Source organism: Bos taurus, chromosome 19 (genome assembly GCF_002263795.3).
Source record: "Bos taurus isolate L1 Dominette 01449 registration number 42190680 breed Hereford chromosome 19, ARS-UCD2.0, whole genome shotgun sequence".
In the NCBI taxonomy this organism is placed as follows: domain Eukaryota; kingdom Metazoa; phylum Chordata; class Mammalia; order Artiodactyla; family Bovidae; genus Bos; species Bos taurus.
Window position 1 is genome coordinate 50,756,251 of NC_037346.1, and position 18,346 is coordinate 50,774,596.

At 49.8% G+C, this 18,346-nt stretch overlaps 1 protein-coding gene across 7 annotated transcripts in view; it reads left to right on the forward strand.

Moving 5' to 3' along the window:
- CCDC57 (coiled-coil domain containing 57) overlaps positions 1 to 16,767 on the forward strand; it is a 110,515-nt gene extending 93,748 nt beyond the window's left edge. For 4 of the 7 annotated variants that reach the window (XM_005221096.5, XM_005221100.5, XM_024980973.2 and 1 more), the window contains one exon: positions 16,252 to 16,767. In XM_005221096.5, coding sequence (XP_005221153.2) covers positions 16,252 to 16,451 — 200 coding nt within the window. In that variant the 3' untranslated portion in view covers positions 16,452 to 16,767. Of the gene's footprint in view, positions 1 to 412; positions 15,629 to 16,251 lie in introns of those variants that run through there. The other 3 variants (XM_024980976.2, XM_010816488.4, XM_024980977.2) reach the window with 3 other exon arrangements.
- Positions 16,768 to 18,346: the final 1,579 nt, after the last annotated feature.

The window sequence follows — 18,346 nt, forward strand, 5'->3', positions numbered from 1 at the left end:
TAGATGGTCCTGAGCAGTCCGGCTGTGAGCCCTACATTCTCTTGGGTAGAGGCTCTTCCCCCTGGGTGCTCCCCACTCACTGAGGATGAACGAAAGGGGACAAAGCTTTTAAAGGGTTGGGGTTTTTTTTCTCTTTAAATGTTTGTTCTTTTGAAAATCATATTAGTTTCTCCTGAAATTAATTTTTTTTTTCCTTTAACAAGGGTTGCACAAAATTTTAAGATGAAGCATGCATGAGCCTGTTAACTGCTGCTAATCCAAAGTTATTTTTAAACCCTGTGTAATAAGAACATTTCTGTGCAGATCTCACCGTAGAGATAGCACCTAAATCCTAGTTGCCCAGCTGTTCTGAGGATCCAGGAAGCAAGTAACCAACCACTTCCTGTTCTCAACTCAGTGTCTGCTCACATAGGGCCCAGTGCTGCCATCAGCCCAGACATCACTCTGCCCGCCACCGCGGATCCTTTTCCAACAGCTCCTGGAGGCCAAGGCTTGACATTCAGATGACGAGACCCAGAGATGTTAACGCTGCTTGCTCAAGGTCACACAGCCCCCCCCCCCCCCCCCCCCGTTCATGAATCAGGATCAGAATCCAAACTGTCCAACTGCTGCCCGTGAGCCCACAGAACTGAAGAAGGTCCCAGATGATAGTGCCCTGGGTGCCAGGCAACAGGTGGCTGAGTGAAGGGAGGCAGGACCATATTGACTGCTGGGCAGTACTTGGCCAGCAGGTCGGAGGGGCCTGACCAGCCGCTGGGCAGTACTTGGCCAGCGGGTGGTGGGGGCCTGACCAGCCAGCCTGTCCAGCAGAAGCAGTTGATGATGCTACTCCATGGCAATCCCTGCACAGCAGTGCGGGTTCAATAAGCCAGATCTTCCCATTTTTTAAGAGGTGTTAGAAGTCTGGTTTTTTTATATGGTGCTCAGTCACTTAGTCGTATCTGATTCTTTTGTGACTCACTGAACTATGGCCCCCCAGGCTCCTCTGTCCATGGAATTTTCCAAGCAAGAATACTGGAGTGGGTTGCCATTTCCTCCTGCAGGGGATCTTCCCGACCCAGGGATCAAACCCATGTCTCCTGTATTGGCAGGCAGATTCTTTACCGCTGAGCCACCTGGGAAGCCCCATTTTTTTATATGGAATGTTTCAGTTTTTTAATATTGGCAACTAGTTAAAACATACAGGCCAAATTGCAGCTCAGTCTGTAAGCTACAGAAAACCCTGGGAGCCAGATCCAGCCATGCCCAGTGGTACATGGTCTGTGTGGCCTCCAGCTCCAGGGGACAGCCTCCAGCAAAGCGCCTTCCCAGACCCAGAATAAAGTGACTGCCAGGTAAACTGAGATTCTCCTGCTCTGAGAGTCGTGATTGACTGCAGAACCAACGTACGGGTCCCTTTGGTCTCATCTTTGTGGTTAGGAGCCGTTCTTCAGGGTGTCACCAGTCACTGAATAGGGCTGAGTGGGCCCTGAGGATACCAGCTTACCCTGGCATTGTGTATTTTTGAGTGGAGACTGTTCCAGGCCTCCCCTGAAGGATGCTTGGACTCAGAAGCAGCGTTTGGGGCCTTTCTCTGAAGGCAGACTGATTCAGCCATGGGTCTGCCAGCTCAGCCGTGCTCTGAGGACATACAAACACACTCTGAACACAGGACCTTTGAGTCGCCTTGCCTGCACGCTCTCAAGACCAGGAGCATCACGATCTGGCCTCCCCACAGAAACTTTATGTTTCTCAGTAAACCCAGGGGCTGAGTGAGGAGAGCAGTTTCAGGCACCCCAGGCGCGCCCACTGAGCAGCGTGACCAGGACTCTTCCAGCATCCACCGGGGAGCGGGGGGATCACAAGGGCCCTGCCCTGTTTGCCAGCATCACATTTGTCCTTTTGGCTCTGCACATTACTACTCTTAGGATGGGACTGAATGAGAGAGCCAGGTCTACCAGTGTGCACCACCCTTTAGCATCTTCTGTAATTGCAGCCAGAGAAATCTAAGAACCAGGGTTCTGGTCCAAGAAGGGAGCCGTGCAGTATCTTGAATTAGGTGAGCAACTCCAGCTTCCCGCCTTTACTGCTTATTATAACCTGAGACTTTTTAGGACGTAAAGTATCCTCTAAACTTTTTGAGAAATATAGGGTCAAATAGGAGCTTCCCAGGTGGCACCATGGTAAAGAATCCACCTGCCAAAGCAGGAGATGCAAGAGATGCAGGTTTTGACCTTGGTCTGGGAGGATCCCCTAGAGGAGAAAATGGCAACCCACTCCAGTATTCCTGCCTGGGAAATCCCATGGACAGAGGAGCCTGGCAAGGTACAGTCCGGTGGGTTGCAAAGAGTCAGAGACAATTGAGCATGTGTGCACTCGCTCACACACACACACACACACACACACACACACACACAGTCAAATAGATCTTTGTTAGCTCTTTTTTGAAGTTGTTATGATGAAACAGCTTTTCCTGCCACTTGGGAAAAAAACTTGTGTTGAAATAACTTTTAAAACAAAGTAAATACTTTGATGTAGCCAAGTTGGCGTCTACTTCAGTGCTGTTTTTTCTGGGGCCACAGCATGACTGGCATTCACTCCTACTCTTGGCCAGACTAAGGACTATACATTAACATCCACCTCTGCATAGACGAAATATGTGAAACAGCTGTTTTCAGACGTGGGAAAATAGGTAGCAGAGGACCGGGATCCTTGAACGAGGAAGACAAACGAGGCGCCTGTCGGGCCCCCTGGCTTTCTGCCCCGAGGCATCTTCTGGGCTCAGTCACAGGGCAGGGAGTACCAAGCAAGGCGCAGTGCCTTCTCTGGTGGAGGAAGCGGGAATGGGTGTCTGGGAAGGCAGAGGGGCTGGAAGTTGCAGGAAAGATTCGCGGGGAGGGGGTGGGGATGGGGGGCGGGGTACACAGAAGAGAGCTCCAGAAATCCTTGTAGGAATTGTCTTGAGTCTTTACCTCTTTACCGTGTCCTAGTTCATTGATGTGCAGAATAAAACTCCACAAATTCAGGCAAAGGGAAGATAAGCAGCTTGTAAGGGTAACCATTTCCAGACCTCTAAGATGGTGGGGAGATAGTCAATCTCCAGCCTTCATTCGTTGGAGACCCAGAGAAGTCACACCTTGGTCATAGAGCTATGTGTCTCTGAAGTGCAGACTCATCTAGACTTACCTTGAAAGGCTCAAAAACAGTCTTTGAAATGACGAAATGAGAACCTGACAGCCTATAAAACAAAGCTCAACATTCTTAAAAAGACAAATTCCAACACAATACCTAAAATGTACAATAGCCAGTTAAAAATTTCAAGACTTGTGACGAAGCAGGAAAATGTGATCCAAAGCCAAAAGGAAAAGCATTCAATGAAAAGAGGTCCAGAAATGACAGAAATGAGGAAGCAAGCAAGCAAAGATGTTGAAATGACTGTTACGACTATATTCAGGTATTTAAAGGAAAACAGTGATAAGAACTGAAACTATAAAAAAGAACCAAACAACACTTCCAGAGATTGAAGAATACAGTATTTGGTAAGGAAAACACATCGGATGGGATTGACAGTAGAATAGAGATAGCAGAAGGAAAAACAAGGAACTTGAAGACATAGCAATAGAATCAACCCGAAATGACACACAGAGAGAAAACAGAGGGCACAGAAAACAGCTCTGGCAACCTGAAAGAGAGCATCCACCAGTCTAACAGGGAAGAAGGAGGGGCAGAAAGAATGTTTGAAGAAATGATGCCCTTTTTTTCCCCCTAAATTTGATGAAAACTCCTAATTCACTGATTCAAAAAATTTGTCAACCCCAAGCACCAGGATAAACACACAGGCACAAATTCAATCCAGGGAATATCATAACCAAGTTTCTGAAAATCAGCAATAAAGTAAAATCTTAAAAACAGTCAAAGAAAAGACACATTACTTAAAGATGAATGAAGATAAAAATTATGACAGACTTCTCTTCAGAAACTATAGCTACGAGACAACAAGGGATCATCAATTGTCTCCAAGCCGAAAGAAAAAGGAGCTCACAAAGTAGAATTCTGTATCTAGCAAAAAGATCCTTTAAAAATGGAGGCAAAATAAAGACGTTCACAGACAAACCAGATAGAATCCATCACCAGCAGACCTTCACTACAAGAAATAGTAAAGGACATCCTTCAGGCAAAGGAAATGATGGCAAATGAAAATTGGGGTCATCAGAGAGAAATACAGAGGCAGCAGGTGAGTTTGTGGATAAATAATGGAAATAGGCTTACGGTTTTCTTTGGAAGATCACTGGCTGTTTAAAGCACACGTGATGACAGTGTATGATGGGATTTGTGATACATATACAAGTGAAACATACGACAAGGTGGCATAAATGATGGGAAGGGGAAAAGAAAGTACGCTCCTGTCGGGCTCTTATTCGTGAACTTGTATACTACTACTTCAGGGTAGAATGTGACAAACTAAAAATGTATATACCATAGAGCAACATTCAAAAACAACAAAACAAACAAAAAGCACAAAGATGTATAGCTAATAGGGTTGTAGTAGAGATAAAATGGGATTTAAAAACACAAATTCAAGAGTAGGCAGGAAGAGACTTCCCTGGTGGTCTAGTGGCTAAGACTCTGCACTCCCAATGCAGGGGGCCCAGATCTGATCCCTGATCGGGACGCTAGATCCCACACGCTGCAGTTAAAGATCCTACATGCTGAAACTAAAAAAAGATCCTGAACGCCACGGTAAATATCCAAAATCCTGGATGCCACAACTAAGACCCAGCATCACCAAATAAATAAATATTTAAAAAAGCTATAAAACGTCTAGAAGAAATCATAGGAGATCTTTGTGACTTTGGGATAGACAAAAATTTCTTAGGATAGAAAAAAGTCTCAACCTTAAAAGAAAAAAATTTGATGGATTGGGCTTCATCAAAATGTTAAAGTTCTGCTTCTGCAATGACACTCTCAAGAAGGTGAAAAGATAAGCTGGGAGAAAATATTTGAAGACATATCAAGGACCTGATCCAGAATATACAAAGAACTTTACAACTTAGTGGTAAATAAATAAGCCCAATTTTTAAAACAGCCAAAATACTACAGAAGACACTTCAAAAAAGAAGAGATACAAATGACCAGCAAGCCCATGAAAGATACTCAGTCATCAGGGAAATGCAAATTTAAACCACAGTGAGGAGGCATGGCGTGCTGTGACTCATGGGGTCGCAAGGAGTCGGACACGACTGAGCAACTGAACTGAACTGAACTGAGGTGCCACTACAGTCACTCAGACAACCGAAACCTTACAATAATATGGTGATATCAGTACAATCGTTGTAGCAAACACAGGGAGCCGCTGGAACTCACACTGCTTGAGAGAACGCAGGGTGGTCAACTGCTTTGGAAAACAGTCTGGCAGTTTCTTAAAAAAAACAAACTTGCAGTTGCTCTCGCCTCCTCAGATGGTCCACACTGTGTCTGGAGAGTGTGTTTCTCTCTAAATAAATCCGCTTCTTACCTATCAAAAAGCAAAAAACGTGCTACACGACTCAGCCATTCAGTTCCATGGTAACCATGTAAGAGAAACATTCACGCCCCAAAGGCCTTAACACGAATGTCCGATGGAAACAACACAAGTGTGCATCGGCAGGTAAATGGAAAAGCAGATTGCTGTGGAGCAGTGTGATGTGCTGCTTCTCCATTTATCTGCTGATGGTCAGTGGTAGAGAGTCCGCCTGCCAATGTAGGAGATGTGGGTTGGATCCCTGGGTCTGGAAAATCCCCTGGAGAAGGCAATGACAACCCACTCCAGTATTCTTGCCTGGAAAATCCCATGGACAAGAGGAACCTGGCAGGCTACTGTCCACGGGCTTGCAGGAGTCGGACACGATTGAGGGACAAAACAAGTATGCTGTACTCCTGCTCGGCAAGCAAAAGAACTACCAGTACATAATGACAACAGGACTGAACCTCAGAAACATTGCTTTGATCTCTGGAAGAACCAGACATCAAGCAGTCCCTAGTGTACTTTTTTTTTTAATGTTTTTATTTTTGGCTGCGCTGGGTCTTTGTTGCTGCATGGGCTTTTGTCTAGGTGCAGTCAGTGGGGGCCACTCTCTAGCTGCAGTGCACGAACTTATTGCAGTGGCTTCTCTTGTGGAGCACAGGCTGCAGAGCGCAAAGGCTTCAGCAGCTGCAGCTCATGGGCTCAGTAGCTGCAGCTCTGAGGCTCTTGAACTCTGGCTCAATAGTTGTGGGGCACAAGCCTAGCTGATCCCAGATGAGGGATCAAACCTGTACTCCTACATTGGCAGGTGGATTCTTCATCTTCTGAGCCACCAGGGAATCCCCCTAGGGTACTCTTTTTTATGTGAACTTCTAGAAACGACCTACATAGTCAGTGATGACAAAAAGCAGATCGGTGGTTGTTTCAGGCTGGGAGTAGGGATGTTTGGGGTTGAAGGAAATGTTCCATAGACATAGATGTATAGATTTTATACAACCCATTGAAATGTACCCCTAAAATGGGTGCGTTTTATTGTATATAAATTATAGCTCAATGGAAGTTATTAAAAAAAAAAAACGCAAAAGATCTCCTAAGTTCGGCATCACCCAGACAGCAGCTGGGAGCAGCATATTCTGGAGAACTCTGGCCTTCTGCTCTCGATGTTCTGTCTCTCTCCCGCTGCATGGCCCCTCCTGATCTTGGTTTCTACGCTGGGTTATCTACGTCTGTTCCAGGCAAAATCAAGAAGAGCCAAAGTAGGACAGACACCCAGTGTCAACTCTCCTCACACCACTGCAGATCCTTGCAGAATTCTTGTAATTCGTATCAATTTACTCAGGCCCTCTTAATTATCTTCCACTGGGCACTCAGGACTCCTCAGGGAGGTCATTACTGTCGACAGTGCCCTCCCATCGGGGCCCCAGAGCCTCTTGGAAGGGCCTCAAGAGCCCTGAAGGTGGGAGGGGTGGAAGAGCCTTTGGCATCCTACGCTCATCCCAGCCAGGGCTGTCCTTTCCCCCAAGCCTGCACTCAAGACTTTGTTTCAAGAAATAGTAACTCAACTTAAAAAAAAAAAAAAAGTATAGAATCAGTGTATAGAACAAACCCACCCACTTCTGTTTTTGTTTTGTTTTTATCCATAAGGGGTTATTTGCTCTCTGGAGAACACTGCACATTTCACACTTTTTCAAGAGAGGGAGGGCCCCGAGGCGCTGGTAGCAGAAGCAGCAGTGGGAAGAGCAGCCACCCTCTGGCCACAGACAGCCACGACGGGGCATATCAAGCTGTGTTCCAGCGAGACTTCATTTTCAAAATAGGGCAGGCTGACTTAGAGTTCTCTTACGGTTTCCAATACTTATTCTATTTGCTGGAAGGTCACAGTTCTCCAGAGAAGTGCTCTGTAGTACACAGCAGGCTCATCTGCCCGTCCTTCTTGCTGAACTTCCTTGGTGGTGCTGGTTTAGTCGCTAAGTCGTGTCCGACTCTCGCGACCCCATGGACTGCAGCCCGCCAGGCCCCTCTGTCCATGAGATTCTCCAGGCAAGAATACTGGAGTGGGTTGCCATTTCCTCCTCCACGGGATCTTTCTGACCGACCCAGGGATCGAACCGAGGTCTCCTGCGTTACAGGCAGATTCTTTACCAACTGAGCTATGAGGGAAGCACCAACACTTTGTCTTGCGGTGCTTTTTTCCCTAAGTGGATGATCCTGGTGTCTTCAGACAGTGACTGTTTCTTTCCTTCAGTGCTTGTAGTCCTGTTTCATTTAATTTCCTTACAGAGCTGGTTGGGGCCCTGAGTGTCATCAGGGGCATCTTGTCTCATTCTCTGACTTGAAGAGATTGAGGCTGATTTTACACTAAAGTGATTGCCGTGAATTTTTTTTTTTTTTTTTTTTGCCGTGAATTTTTAAATATAACCTCTGTCAAGTTAAAATTTTTCCCTTACGTTCTTGATTTACCAAGATTTTTCGTCATGAATAAGTGTTAAACCTCATCAGATGTTTTCCTGCATTGATTAAGATAATCATATATATTTTTTTTCTTATTGTGATGAAATACGGTGGTAGATTTTCTGATATGGAACCCGCCTTGCATTATTGGGATAAACTATACTTGATATATTTTTAATACTAATTTGGCTTGCTAATGTTGATATATATAGTTTTTATAGCTACATTTATAAGTTAAATATTCCTGTGATTTTTTTTTCCTTTGGCTTGTATTTATCTGGTTTAGAAATGTAGATTACCTCATAAAATGAGCTCTTTTTCTACTTTTCTGAGTAGTTGGAATAAGACAGAAATTGACTATTCCTTGAAATTTGGATCTCTTCTTTTGAAAATTCAGTAGAACCTCCTGTAAAGCCATCTGAGCCAAAAGTCTTTGGGGAGGGAAGTTTTTGATCATCATTTCAATTTTCTTATTAATTATTGGATATTTAAATGCTTTTTTTTTTTTTGGTACTGGTTTTGGAACTTTCCATTTCATCTAGATTTTATTAACTTACTAGTGAACAGGTGTTTATAACATTCATTTTTACCCAGTCTTCCCCTACCATGTTCATTTTCTCTCCCTTTTTTTTTTTTTTGGATCCATCTTGGCAGAGGTTAATCTTATTCATCTCTGCAGACAACAGTTTGGGTTCTGTTGATGCTCTGTGCTGCTTGTTTTCTTGGAGTTTCCATTTCACTGAATCTTGCCTTTAATGCTACGACTTCCTTTTTCTTGTTCCCAAGTTCGTTCTGTTCCTTTCTCTCCAGTTTCTCCCCCTGAAGGCTAGTTCATCTCCTGGTAGATGAGATGTTAGTATTTCCAGATAAGTGTATTGGCAGCCGCTTGAGCTATGTCCTACAAATTGTGAGATTCAATTCTAAATATTTTTTGAATTCACCATATGGTTTCCTACATAACTCAAGGATTATTCAGTAATAAGTTAGTGTGCAAGCAGAAGGGATTTGGGGAGATTTTGATGTTGGTTTCTAACTTTATTGTATTCATATTCTATTTGGAATGAATGGAGACTTGCCCTGTGGCCTGAGGGGCTTGCCAGGTGGCAGTAGAGATAAAGAACCTGCCTGCCAGTGCGGGAGACATAAGAGACGAGGTTCAATCCCCGGGTCAGGAAGATCCCCTGGAGAAGGAAATGGCAACCCACTCCAGTATTCTTGCCTGGAGAATCCCATGGACAGAAGAACCTGGTGGGCTACAGTCCATGGGGCTGCAAAGAGTATATGTGGTCTGATTCTGTGTATGGTCTGTGTTTGGCAAAAAAAAGAAAGTGTACTATCTGCCTACTAGTTTAGACATCTCTGTGTCTAATAACTCAAACTAATTAATTCCGTTGACTAAGTCTTTGCCGTCTCTGTATAGGTTTATGATCAATAGGGGTGATTAAAACCTCCACCTACCTGTTTTTGGATTATCTACTTTGCCTTGCAGCTCTCTTTCAGATGTTATTTGGTGTGTTTTGAAGTTGTCCCTTCACCAGGACTCAGAGTTCTTCTTTACACCTTATGACAGTTTGTGCCTAATTTTATTTTTTGTTTGCTTTCAATTTTTATGTATCTTTTTTGGTTTTGTTTTTGGCCACACCACCACAAGTCATGTGAGATCTTATTCCCTGACGAGGCCCCCTGCAGTGCAAACAGACTCCTAACCATTAGACCACCAGGGGACTCCTTGTCTTTTGTTTTAAATGGGTTTAAAACATCTGTACACATCTTGTTGAATCTTGTTTGTTTGTTTTGAATAAATCCAACTTGAGAATTTTTCTTCATTGATGAATTTAACTCATTTATCTATTGGGCTTAATTCTCCATGTTATTTATTTCTCATCTGTTTACTTTATTCCTGTTTATTTTTTCTACATTCCTACCTTTCATCGGAGAATTCAAGTTTCCTTCTGCTGCATTATAAGTTACACAGTCTACTTTTGCCCAAGGATAATCTCACTCACTCACACGTGTTTACACAGCCCTATTGATTTCTCACACTTGTTACCACTTCTGCGTTTCCCCTCCATAGGCATGTTCTTTACGCGCTCCCTTTCTCCCCACATCTGGCCATCCCACCCCCATCACAGCCACAATGTCTGGAATTCTCATTTTGGGTTGTTGTGGGTTTGTATAGGTTTGATTTCCCTATTTCTCAAGTGTCTGGCAGCTTCTTCTATATTTGTTTTTCTCCATATGTAAGCACTTCTCCCAAGAGTATTCTCAATGTGGCTCCTTAGACGGAACCAGAATTTTTATCCCACTTGTTTGAGAAACCCTCCTGCCTGCATCCCTGTAGGGATTTTAAACTTTGTGTTTAACAGAGTTCAGTACAAAGATGTAGAAGTTTATGTATAAGTTTAGCAGATCCAAATTATGTCCTCCATTAACATCCTATAAGAATACCATTAATTCTTCAAGTAAGCACAGTAACAGTGAAACATGCTGGGAAATGAGGGATTTGTTTTACTTATCTGTTCTCTTTGGCTGCGCTGGGGCTTCTGGGTCTTTGTTGCTGCGCATGGGCGTTCTCCAGTTCGGTGACCAGGCGCTGCTCTCTCGTTGCGGAGTGTGGGCTTCTCTTTGCAGTGGCTTCTCTTGTTGTGGAGCACGGGCTCGAAGGTGCACAGGCCGCAGTTGTGGTGGTGTATCAGGTTAATTGCCCCGAGGTGTGTGGGATCTTCCCTGACCAGGGGTCGAACTGGTGTTCCTTTCATTACAAGGCAGGTTCTTAACCACTGGACCACCAGGGAAGCCCGGCATTTGCTTTTTAACTTGGGAAAGATGGTGAAAGATTGTCTGTGCTTTGCATATGTGGCTCTCATTGGCCTGGTTTCTTGTTTCAAAGGTTCGACCGTGAGTGCTTTTGGTACCATCACACACACTACTCTGTTTATATCTGAGTTTAAAATAGAAACCCAGTTACAGTCCTGAACTACAGATGTCACAGACGAGTGAGCAAGAGATCTCGTAGCAGAAAATTCTGTTCAACTTTGGGCAGACCCTGCTACCAACATGCGGGTTTCAGGATTCACTCTGCGACCAGGGCTGAGCCTTCTCTGGTCCACGTGGGGACTGAGGGAACCCTGTAGGTGGGCAGAAAAGCCAGCCATCCACAGAAGGAGCACCCGATTCAGGGCTGGGGACGCAGGTCGGGCGTTCAGAGCTCCACGGGAGCCCTGCTCTTGGCAGTGCCTGAGCAAGGCCTGACAGAGGGGCAAGAGCTGCGTTCTCACCTCCAGCCCAGAGGCTGCAGGTTGACATCCTGGCCTTTTGCTCTCAGCCCAGCTGCACCACCTCTGTGTCAGGCCGGGGCCCCTTATGCAGGGCCCGGGCATGAGGTGGATGTGTGTCCAGGAAGCTTCGCTAAGAGCTGGGCCTGGCACCAGGGCAGCACTTGGCACATGCCATGCTTGTGTTCACGTGGTCAGTTGTTCTGGGGCCCAGGCCCCTGGAGAGGCTCCTGGCCTCCTCGCCAGCCTCAGGCCCCCGACTTGAGCTGAAATCAGACAGGGAGCAACAGAGAAGCTGTGGGCAACTACTGGGCACACAGTAGGTCTGTGCAAAGCTCACTCCCAGCCCTGAGTGCTGTGTGCCTGCCCTGCAGTGCATGTCTGTCCTGGACAAGGAGTGAGGAGATTGGGAGGGGTTTCCCAAAGTAGCCCACAGGGTCCTCAGGGTCATCTCCTGGGGCCTGGAATAAGACCTGCAGCTACTGTGCTTGGGGCCAATTGGCAGCCCTCCCAAGGGGCACATTTCTATGGACAGGAAGAGCGTTGCTTCAGTCACAGTGTCCCCCCTGCCAAGAGGAGCAGAGGGCAGGCCCTCGAGGCATGTGTACTGCCAGTCTGCACCCTGGCTAGGTGCAGAGGTGGGCAGCCCCTCCATGGGAGGACCCTAGGATTCTTGGGTTCCTGGTCTGACCTACTGAGGGGCAGAGCCTCCACGAGCCCCTGTGAAAGTGTGCTTTTTAATGAATGTCACCTTGTTCATCTGTTTTCCATTGTTTGATCTCTATGCAAAGAAGTGTGTTAGTCGCTCAGTCACGTCCGACTCTTTGCGACCCTGCCAGGCTCCTCTGTCCGTGGGATTCTCCAGGCAAGAATGCTGGAGTGGGTTGCCGTTCCCTTCTCCACGGTATCTTCCTGACCCAGGAATCGAACCCAGGCCTGCATTGTGGGAGGATTCTTTCCCATCTGAGCCACCAGGAAAGCCCCTCTATGAAAAGAAGGCAGATCAACATCTGACCCCCCCGCCCCCGTGTGGCACCATGCCCTCCCTGCCGTCCCCACACTACCTTACAGAGGACACACATCGTCTGGGTGCAGCCTGGGTACTCAGCTGCCCTCTCCCGTCCCAGAGTGGGCACCAGCCAGGCTTGGAGGCCCAGCCGCTGCTTTCCGCCGCCTCCCCGCCCCCAGCCCCCTGCATCTTGACCTCTGTCCTGGCGCTGTTTCCCCTTCCTCCGCTTCGCCCCTGCACTCAAGCCTACCCCCTCTGCCCACCCACCCGACGCGGCCTTTCCCAGCCCCTCTCCTCTGAGGCGCTGGGCCTCAGACAGGGCCCGAGAAGGGGTAGGGTCACGACGGAGGCAGTGCTGGCTCTCCTCTGCCACAGAACCTTTCCCCTCTAAGTCCCCTGCCTGAGGCACTTCCTGAAGCCCAGGGTGGGAGCCCCATGGGGCTGCACTGAGGGGCACTAGCAGGCAGTCCTGGGTGAGCCCAGAACCAGGGAGGAGACACCCCCAAAGATGATGGTGAGAAGGGGCAGCCAGGGGTTGGCGGCAGGCGTTAACTTCAGGAAGTGCGGAGTGGGGGGGGCGGGGGTGGTGATGCTGGTCTGTTAACCAGGGCTGTCTGGTCAGCGCCCCCAGCCCACGGCTGGGAGTGGCTGCAGGGCCCTGAGGATCTGGCATTTCCTGCCTGCCCCTCCTCCACGCTGCTGAAGGGAGTCAAGTCTGGAAGTATCAGCCCAGAGCCTCTGCACCAGGGGCCTGCAGCAGTTCCCAGGCAGGCAGGGCTGCTCAGGACAGGCTCGGGGGTCCATGTCACCCACCATCGACGCGCCTCGTACACTGAAGGCTTGGGGCTCTATCCCACAGGATTTGGGGCGAGGAGTGTAACAGAATCTAACTTTTAACCACTGATTCACAAGGATGCCCAGGGTGAGGGTGAGGAGCCCTAGGGGGTATAATTCCCCCAACTTGAGAAATGTAGAACTTGGGGACTCAAGGTGCTCCCAGGGAAGCAGGAGAGAAGTCTCAGCAGAAGCGCGGGGCCATCAGCACCCAGAGGGAATCACCCCAGAGAGGAGAGGGAAGGCCCAGCAAGACCAGCAGAGGCTGAAGTGAGCCTGAGGAGGTCCTGCCCCTTGTGGCCAAGGCTACAACTGGGACCTGAGTCTTGAGTAGTGCCCCAGCTCCACAGAAAGTTCTGGAGAACCAGGGCACACATGGCTCCATATCCCCTTTCTCAGGAGCTCAGGGAGTGCTTTTCCAACTGCCTTTAGAGGCCTAACGTGCCTGTGCTCAGAGCCACCCTGATGCACAGACAGATGGGAAGACAACTGAGAAGGGAGCTGGGCAGGAGCTCCGAGCATCCAGAGAGCTGGGACCCTTACAGGCCCCTGTGCGCAGAGAGCCCCAGGAGTTAGACAGGAGACTAACCCTCCTCCCCCCGGGGCTCTGGTCCATGAGACATGCCAGGCTCTAGGTCAGTAAGGGAAGGTCATGGGGAAGACCACCCACCAAAAGGGCAGGCCCACAAACCCCTCGACTCAGTCCGCCCCTGCCCAGCCCCCATCCTGCCCCCAGGTTCATACTGGGAGGTCTTGGGCATTTCACTGAACCTTCCCAAAGGCTGGGGCTGTAACAGCAGCCTGTAGGAGGCAAGTGCTATGCCCTTAAATGTCCCTGAAGCCTCATCAAAGTCCAGAGCAGAAAGAGAGCAGAACAGGTCAGGCAAGGAGGAGACGGCAGAGAGCACCATGGGGGCCTTGCTTCCACACCCCACCCCCTGAGTGAAGTCTGAATGAGGGCACAGATCACTCAAGCAGAGACCACGGCTCGGGCACAGGAAGTGTCCTAAGTCGAGCAGGCCTGACTTGTTCAGCTTCATGCCTGAGCCAGGACTGCCATGCTCTGGACACCTGACCTGGAGGAGCCAGTCACCCCCTCAGGGTGACTTTGCAGGGAGAGGGGCAGAAACCAGTGCCCTGCAAGGCTGGCTGTGCCGTCCTTTCAGCTTAGAGGCCCTGCTCCTAGGCAGACAAGTTGGTCAGCCCAGCCTGTGCTTCCAGCAGAAACATTGGAACCGCCTGCTTGGCATCCGGCTGAACTAGCAATCAGCTCCTAACCACTGGCCACAGGAAGCACGGCCTCCCAAGCAAAGGTCTTGGGCCCTAGGCTGGCCCTTCTCCCTACGCCTCGTCCCCCAGGCAGACAATGGGATGGACTCAGGTCATGCCCACGAACCCTTGAAGGGGCTGGTCCCTCAAGTTGTAGGGAGGGACCCCCACATCGCAGTGGTCAGACTCCTGACCCTGACCCTCCCCAATGGCAATGGCCTTCCAGAAGGAAACCGAGTTAGCAGGACAGGGCTGACCAGAGATCCCTTTACAAGCAGTTGTAAAGACGTCTAGGGTGAGAAGGTCTCTGTGTAGAGAGGAAGAATTCACCCAGGGTTGAAGAACCAAAGACATGGGCGCTTTCTCAATGAGGGAGGAGCAGCCATGGCCACAGGAAGTAAAGGGAAACCTGGGGATATCCAGGGACCCACATCCTCACCCTACTCCAGGACCTGGCGCTGGCAGGCAGGGGGCAGGGGGAGAGCAGGACCTGGCTCAGCTTTGGGTCTGAGGGCACAAGGAGAGGCCACTGGGTGTGACCCCCGAAGCCCCCAGGAAAGGAGAAGCAGCTCCAGACATCTCCAGAGGCCAGAGGAGTAGAAAGGGCACAAAATGAGAGAGGGGACCAGGGCCTGGGTACGCCTGGCCAGCGCCCAGCTTATGGTGCTGGAGTCACTGCAAGAAGCCTGGCTCACAGCCCTGTGTGTGCTTTCCAAGTCCCGGCCTTTCCCCAGATTGGAGTCTGAGCCAGTTTGGTCCCTGTCGTCCACCTGTGCAGCACGTGGCCATGTGCTGGGCGGACCCCTCCAGACTGCTCCGTGTCACACCACCAGGCCCACAGTGGTGGGCTCTGTGACACTGGGCAGACGGTGTGCATCCCTGAAGTGTGTCTCACATGTGTGAGACGCCAGCACCAGGCAGCCAGGCCCCACCTATCCTGACTTGACGCCCTGTGTCAGCGTTCTTTTATTTTTTATATTTTATTTTTTTGGCTGAGCCACATGGCATGCAGGATCGCAACCCCGACCAGGGATCGAACTCATGCCCCTTGCATTGGAAGCACAGCGTCTTAACCCTGCATGCTGGGCCAGCCCAGGAAGGAGAGCAGCCGCTGAGCTTGCATCATCTCACCACTGCTTTTTATTTTTTTCATTTTTTATTTATTTGTATACAGTTTTTAAAGGTTATGCTCCATTTACAGTTATTACAAAATACCGTCCACATTCCACATGTTGTACAATACAGTCTTGTAGCCTCACAGTTGCTTTTTAATAACATCTTCCTGGTACATTTTTTTTTTTTTTTAAAGAAATACATTTTTAGTTTTAAAAGCTAGGAAAACAGTGAAAAGCTCAAGGGACTTTTCAAACATCACCTAGAGTGCCCTCGTGCAAAGACAGTTGTTGCCGGTATTTAGGGAGGGCTGCCCACACTTAGAGCGTCTGCTATAGCTCCAGGGTCCTTGGCCTGGGCCTGGCCACGCGCATCAGGGCTGCTGTGCCGCTGCAGATGCTCGCAAGCATGGCCAGAGGGCACAGGGTAGATGACAGCCTGGGAAGTGCCGTGAGTCAGCCATTAACCTCGGAACCTCCGAGGGACCCATTATGAAATGATCAGGACAGGAGATGTTTTCACAGCCAAGTATCCTGTGTGCCCAGTGGAGGGGCAGGTCCAGGCCCCCAGAACACCTGGAGAGCACATGTCCACACAGACCCGCTGTGCGGGACACCAGGGCCAGGACCTCCAGATACAGCCATTGCCCTGGAGGACACTGGCCTTCGTGGGCTCCCACAAGGAAGCTGACGTGGGATCTCTGGTTCCTGCTGGAGAGAAGCTCGGCCAGCACTCACTGAACCCAGCTCTCCATGTGCACCGCATCCTCCTGCCCCGTGATGACTCACCCTCCTTTCTCTTTTCTCTTCACCTGCTAGAGCACCCAGCACCGACAGCCTGTAGCCTCCAGCACCCTGAGGGGAGCCCCACTGTGACGTGGGCAGCCTTTGGCGTTGAAGGGATGAAGATGGAAGCCCAGACAAGGGGCAAGCCTACTAGACACCCCAGGGCTCATCCTCCAAAACATAAAGGCTGCCAGCGGCCCCCCAAGATTCGGAACTACAACTCCAAGGACTGACCCACCCCACTCCTCCCCCTCCCCGTTCTGATCCCTTCCTTTCTCCTCCCCCACCCTCCCGCCTTCCCCTTTCCCCTCCTGCTCCCTTCCATCCAATGTGTCAGTCCTTCTTCCCATCCTCCTCCTCGGTGCTTTGGTCTCCATGTCAGGGCTGCGCGCGCGCGCGCGCGCATGTGTGTGTGTGTGTGTGTGTGTGTGTGTGTGTGTGTGTACAGTGGGGGTGGTGAACTACTAAGGCACCTCACAGACTGACCACCGAATCCCAAATTCTTCTTTGAACTTGGGAAGGACAGTAAAAGATTTCCAGGGCTTTGCATATGTGGCTCTCATGGCCTGGTTTCTTGTGATTCAAAGGTTCGACCGTGAGTGCTTTTGGTACCATCACACACACTACTCCGTTTATATCTGAGTTTAAAATAGAAACCCAGTTACAGTCCTGAACTACAGATGTCACAGACGAGTGAGCAAGAGATCTCGTAGCAGAAAATTCTGTTCAACTTTGCGCAGACCCTGCTACCAACATGCGGGTTTCAGGATTCACTCTGCGACCAGGGCTGAGCCTTTTCTGGTCCACGTGGGGACTGAGGGAACCCTGTAGGTGGGCAGAAAAGCCAGCCATCCACAGAAGGAGCACCCGATTCAGGGCTGGGGACACAGCTCAGGCGTTCAGAGCTCCACGGGAGCCCTGCTCTTGGCAGTGCCTGAGCAAGGCCTGACAGAGGGGCAAGAGCTGCGTTCTCACCTCCAGCCCAGAGGCTGCAGGTTGACATCCTGGCCTTTTGCTCTCAGCCCAGCTGCACCACCTCTGTGTCAGGCCGGGGCCCCTTATGCAGGGCCCGGGCATGAGGTGGATGTGTGTCCAGGAAGCTTCGCTAAGAGCTGGGCCTGGCACCAGGGCAGCACTTGGCACATGCCATGCTTGTGTTCACATGGTCAGTTGTTCTGGGGCCCAGGCCCCTGGAGAGGCTTCCTGGCCTCCTCGCCAGCCTCAAGCCCCCCACTTGAGCTGAAATCAGACAGGGAGCAACAGAGAAGCTGTGGGCAACTACTGGGCACACAGTAGGTCTGTGCAAAGCTCACTCCCAGCCCTGAGTGCTGTGTGCCTGCCCTGCAGTGCATGTCTGTCCTGGACAAGGAGTGAGGAGATTGGGAGGGGGTTCCCAAAGTAGCCCACAGGGTCCTCAGGGTCATCTCCTGGGGCCTGGAATAAGACCTGCAGCTACTGTGCTTGGGGCCAATTGGCAGCCCTCCCAAGGGGCACATTTCGGTGGAAAAGAAGAGCGTTGCCTCACTCACAGTGTCCCCCCTGCCAAGAGGAGCAGAGGACAGGCCCTCGAGGCATGTGTACTGCCAGTCTGCACCCTGGCTAGGTGCAGAGGTGGGCAGCCCCTCCACAGGACGGTGGGGTGCTCAGCCTGGCCTACAGAGGTGCAGAGCCCCCCACAAGCCCCTTTGAAAGCATACATTTCGTTAATGTCATCTTGTTTATCTAGGTTTCAGTCTTTGATTTCTGTGAAGAGAGGGAAGATAAAAATCTACACAAGCACATTGACGTCCTAACCACTGATGCACTGCTTATCCTGGGCACACAGTGTTTGGGGAGCTGCGGAGAAAATGGCAGGTCTCTTCCAATGTGCCAGAAAGGAACATGCCAGGAGCAGCTTTGCTGCCGGGTGGCAGGGTCTCCATACTCTGTTTTGTCTGGCACATTGCCATGTAAGTGAGACGTGGCCACGTGACTTCCTTTAGCTGAAAAAGTGAGCCCCTTTGCTAGAAACAGATCCCGTAAGTCCTCATCCCTCTGTGGTGCAAACAAGGTCTCGAACTCAGCCACGCAGCCTGCGATCGTCGTGTCACTTGGGCCCCTGGTAGTCTGCAGTGAGCAGAGCCCCACT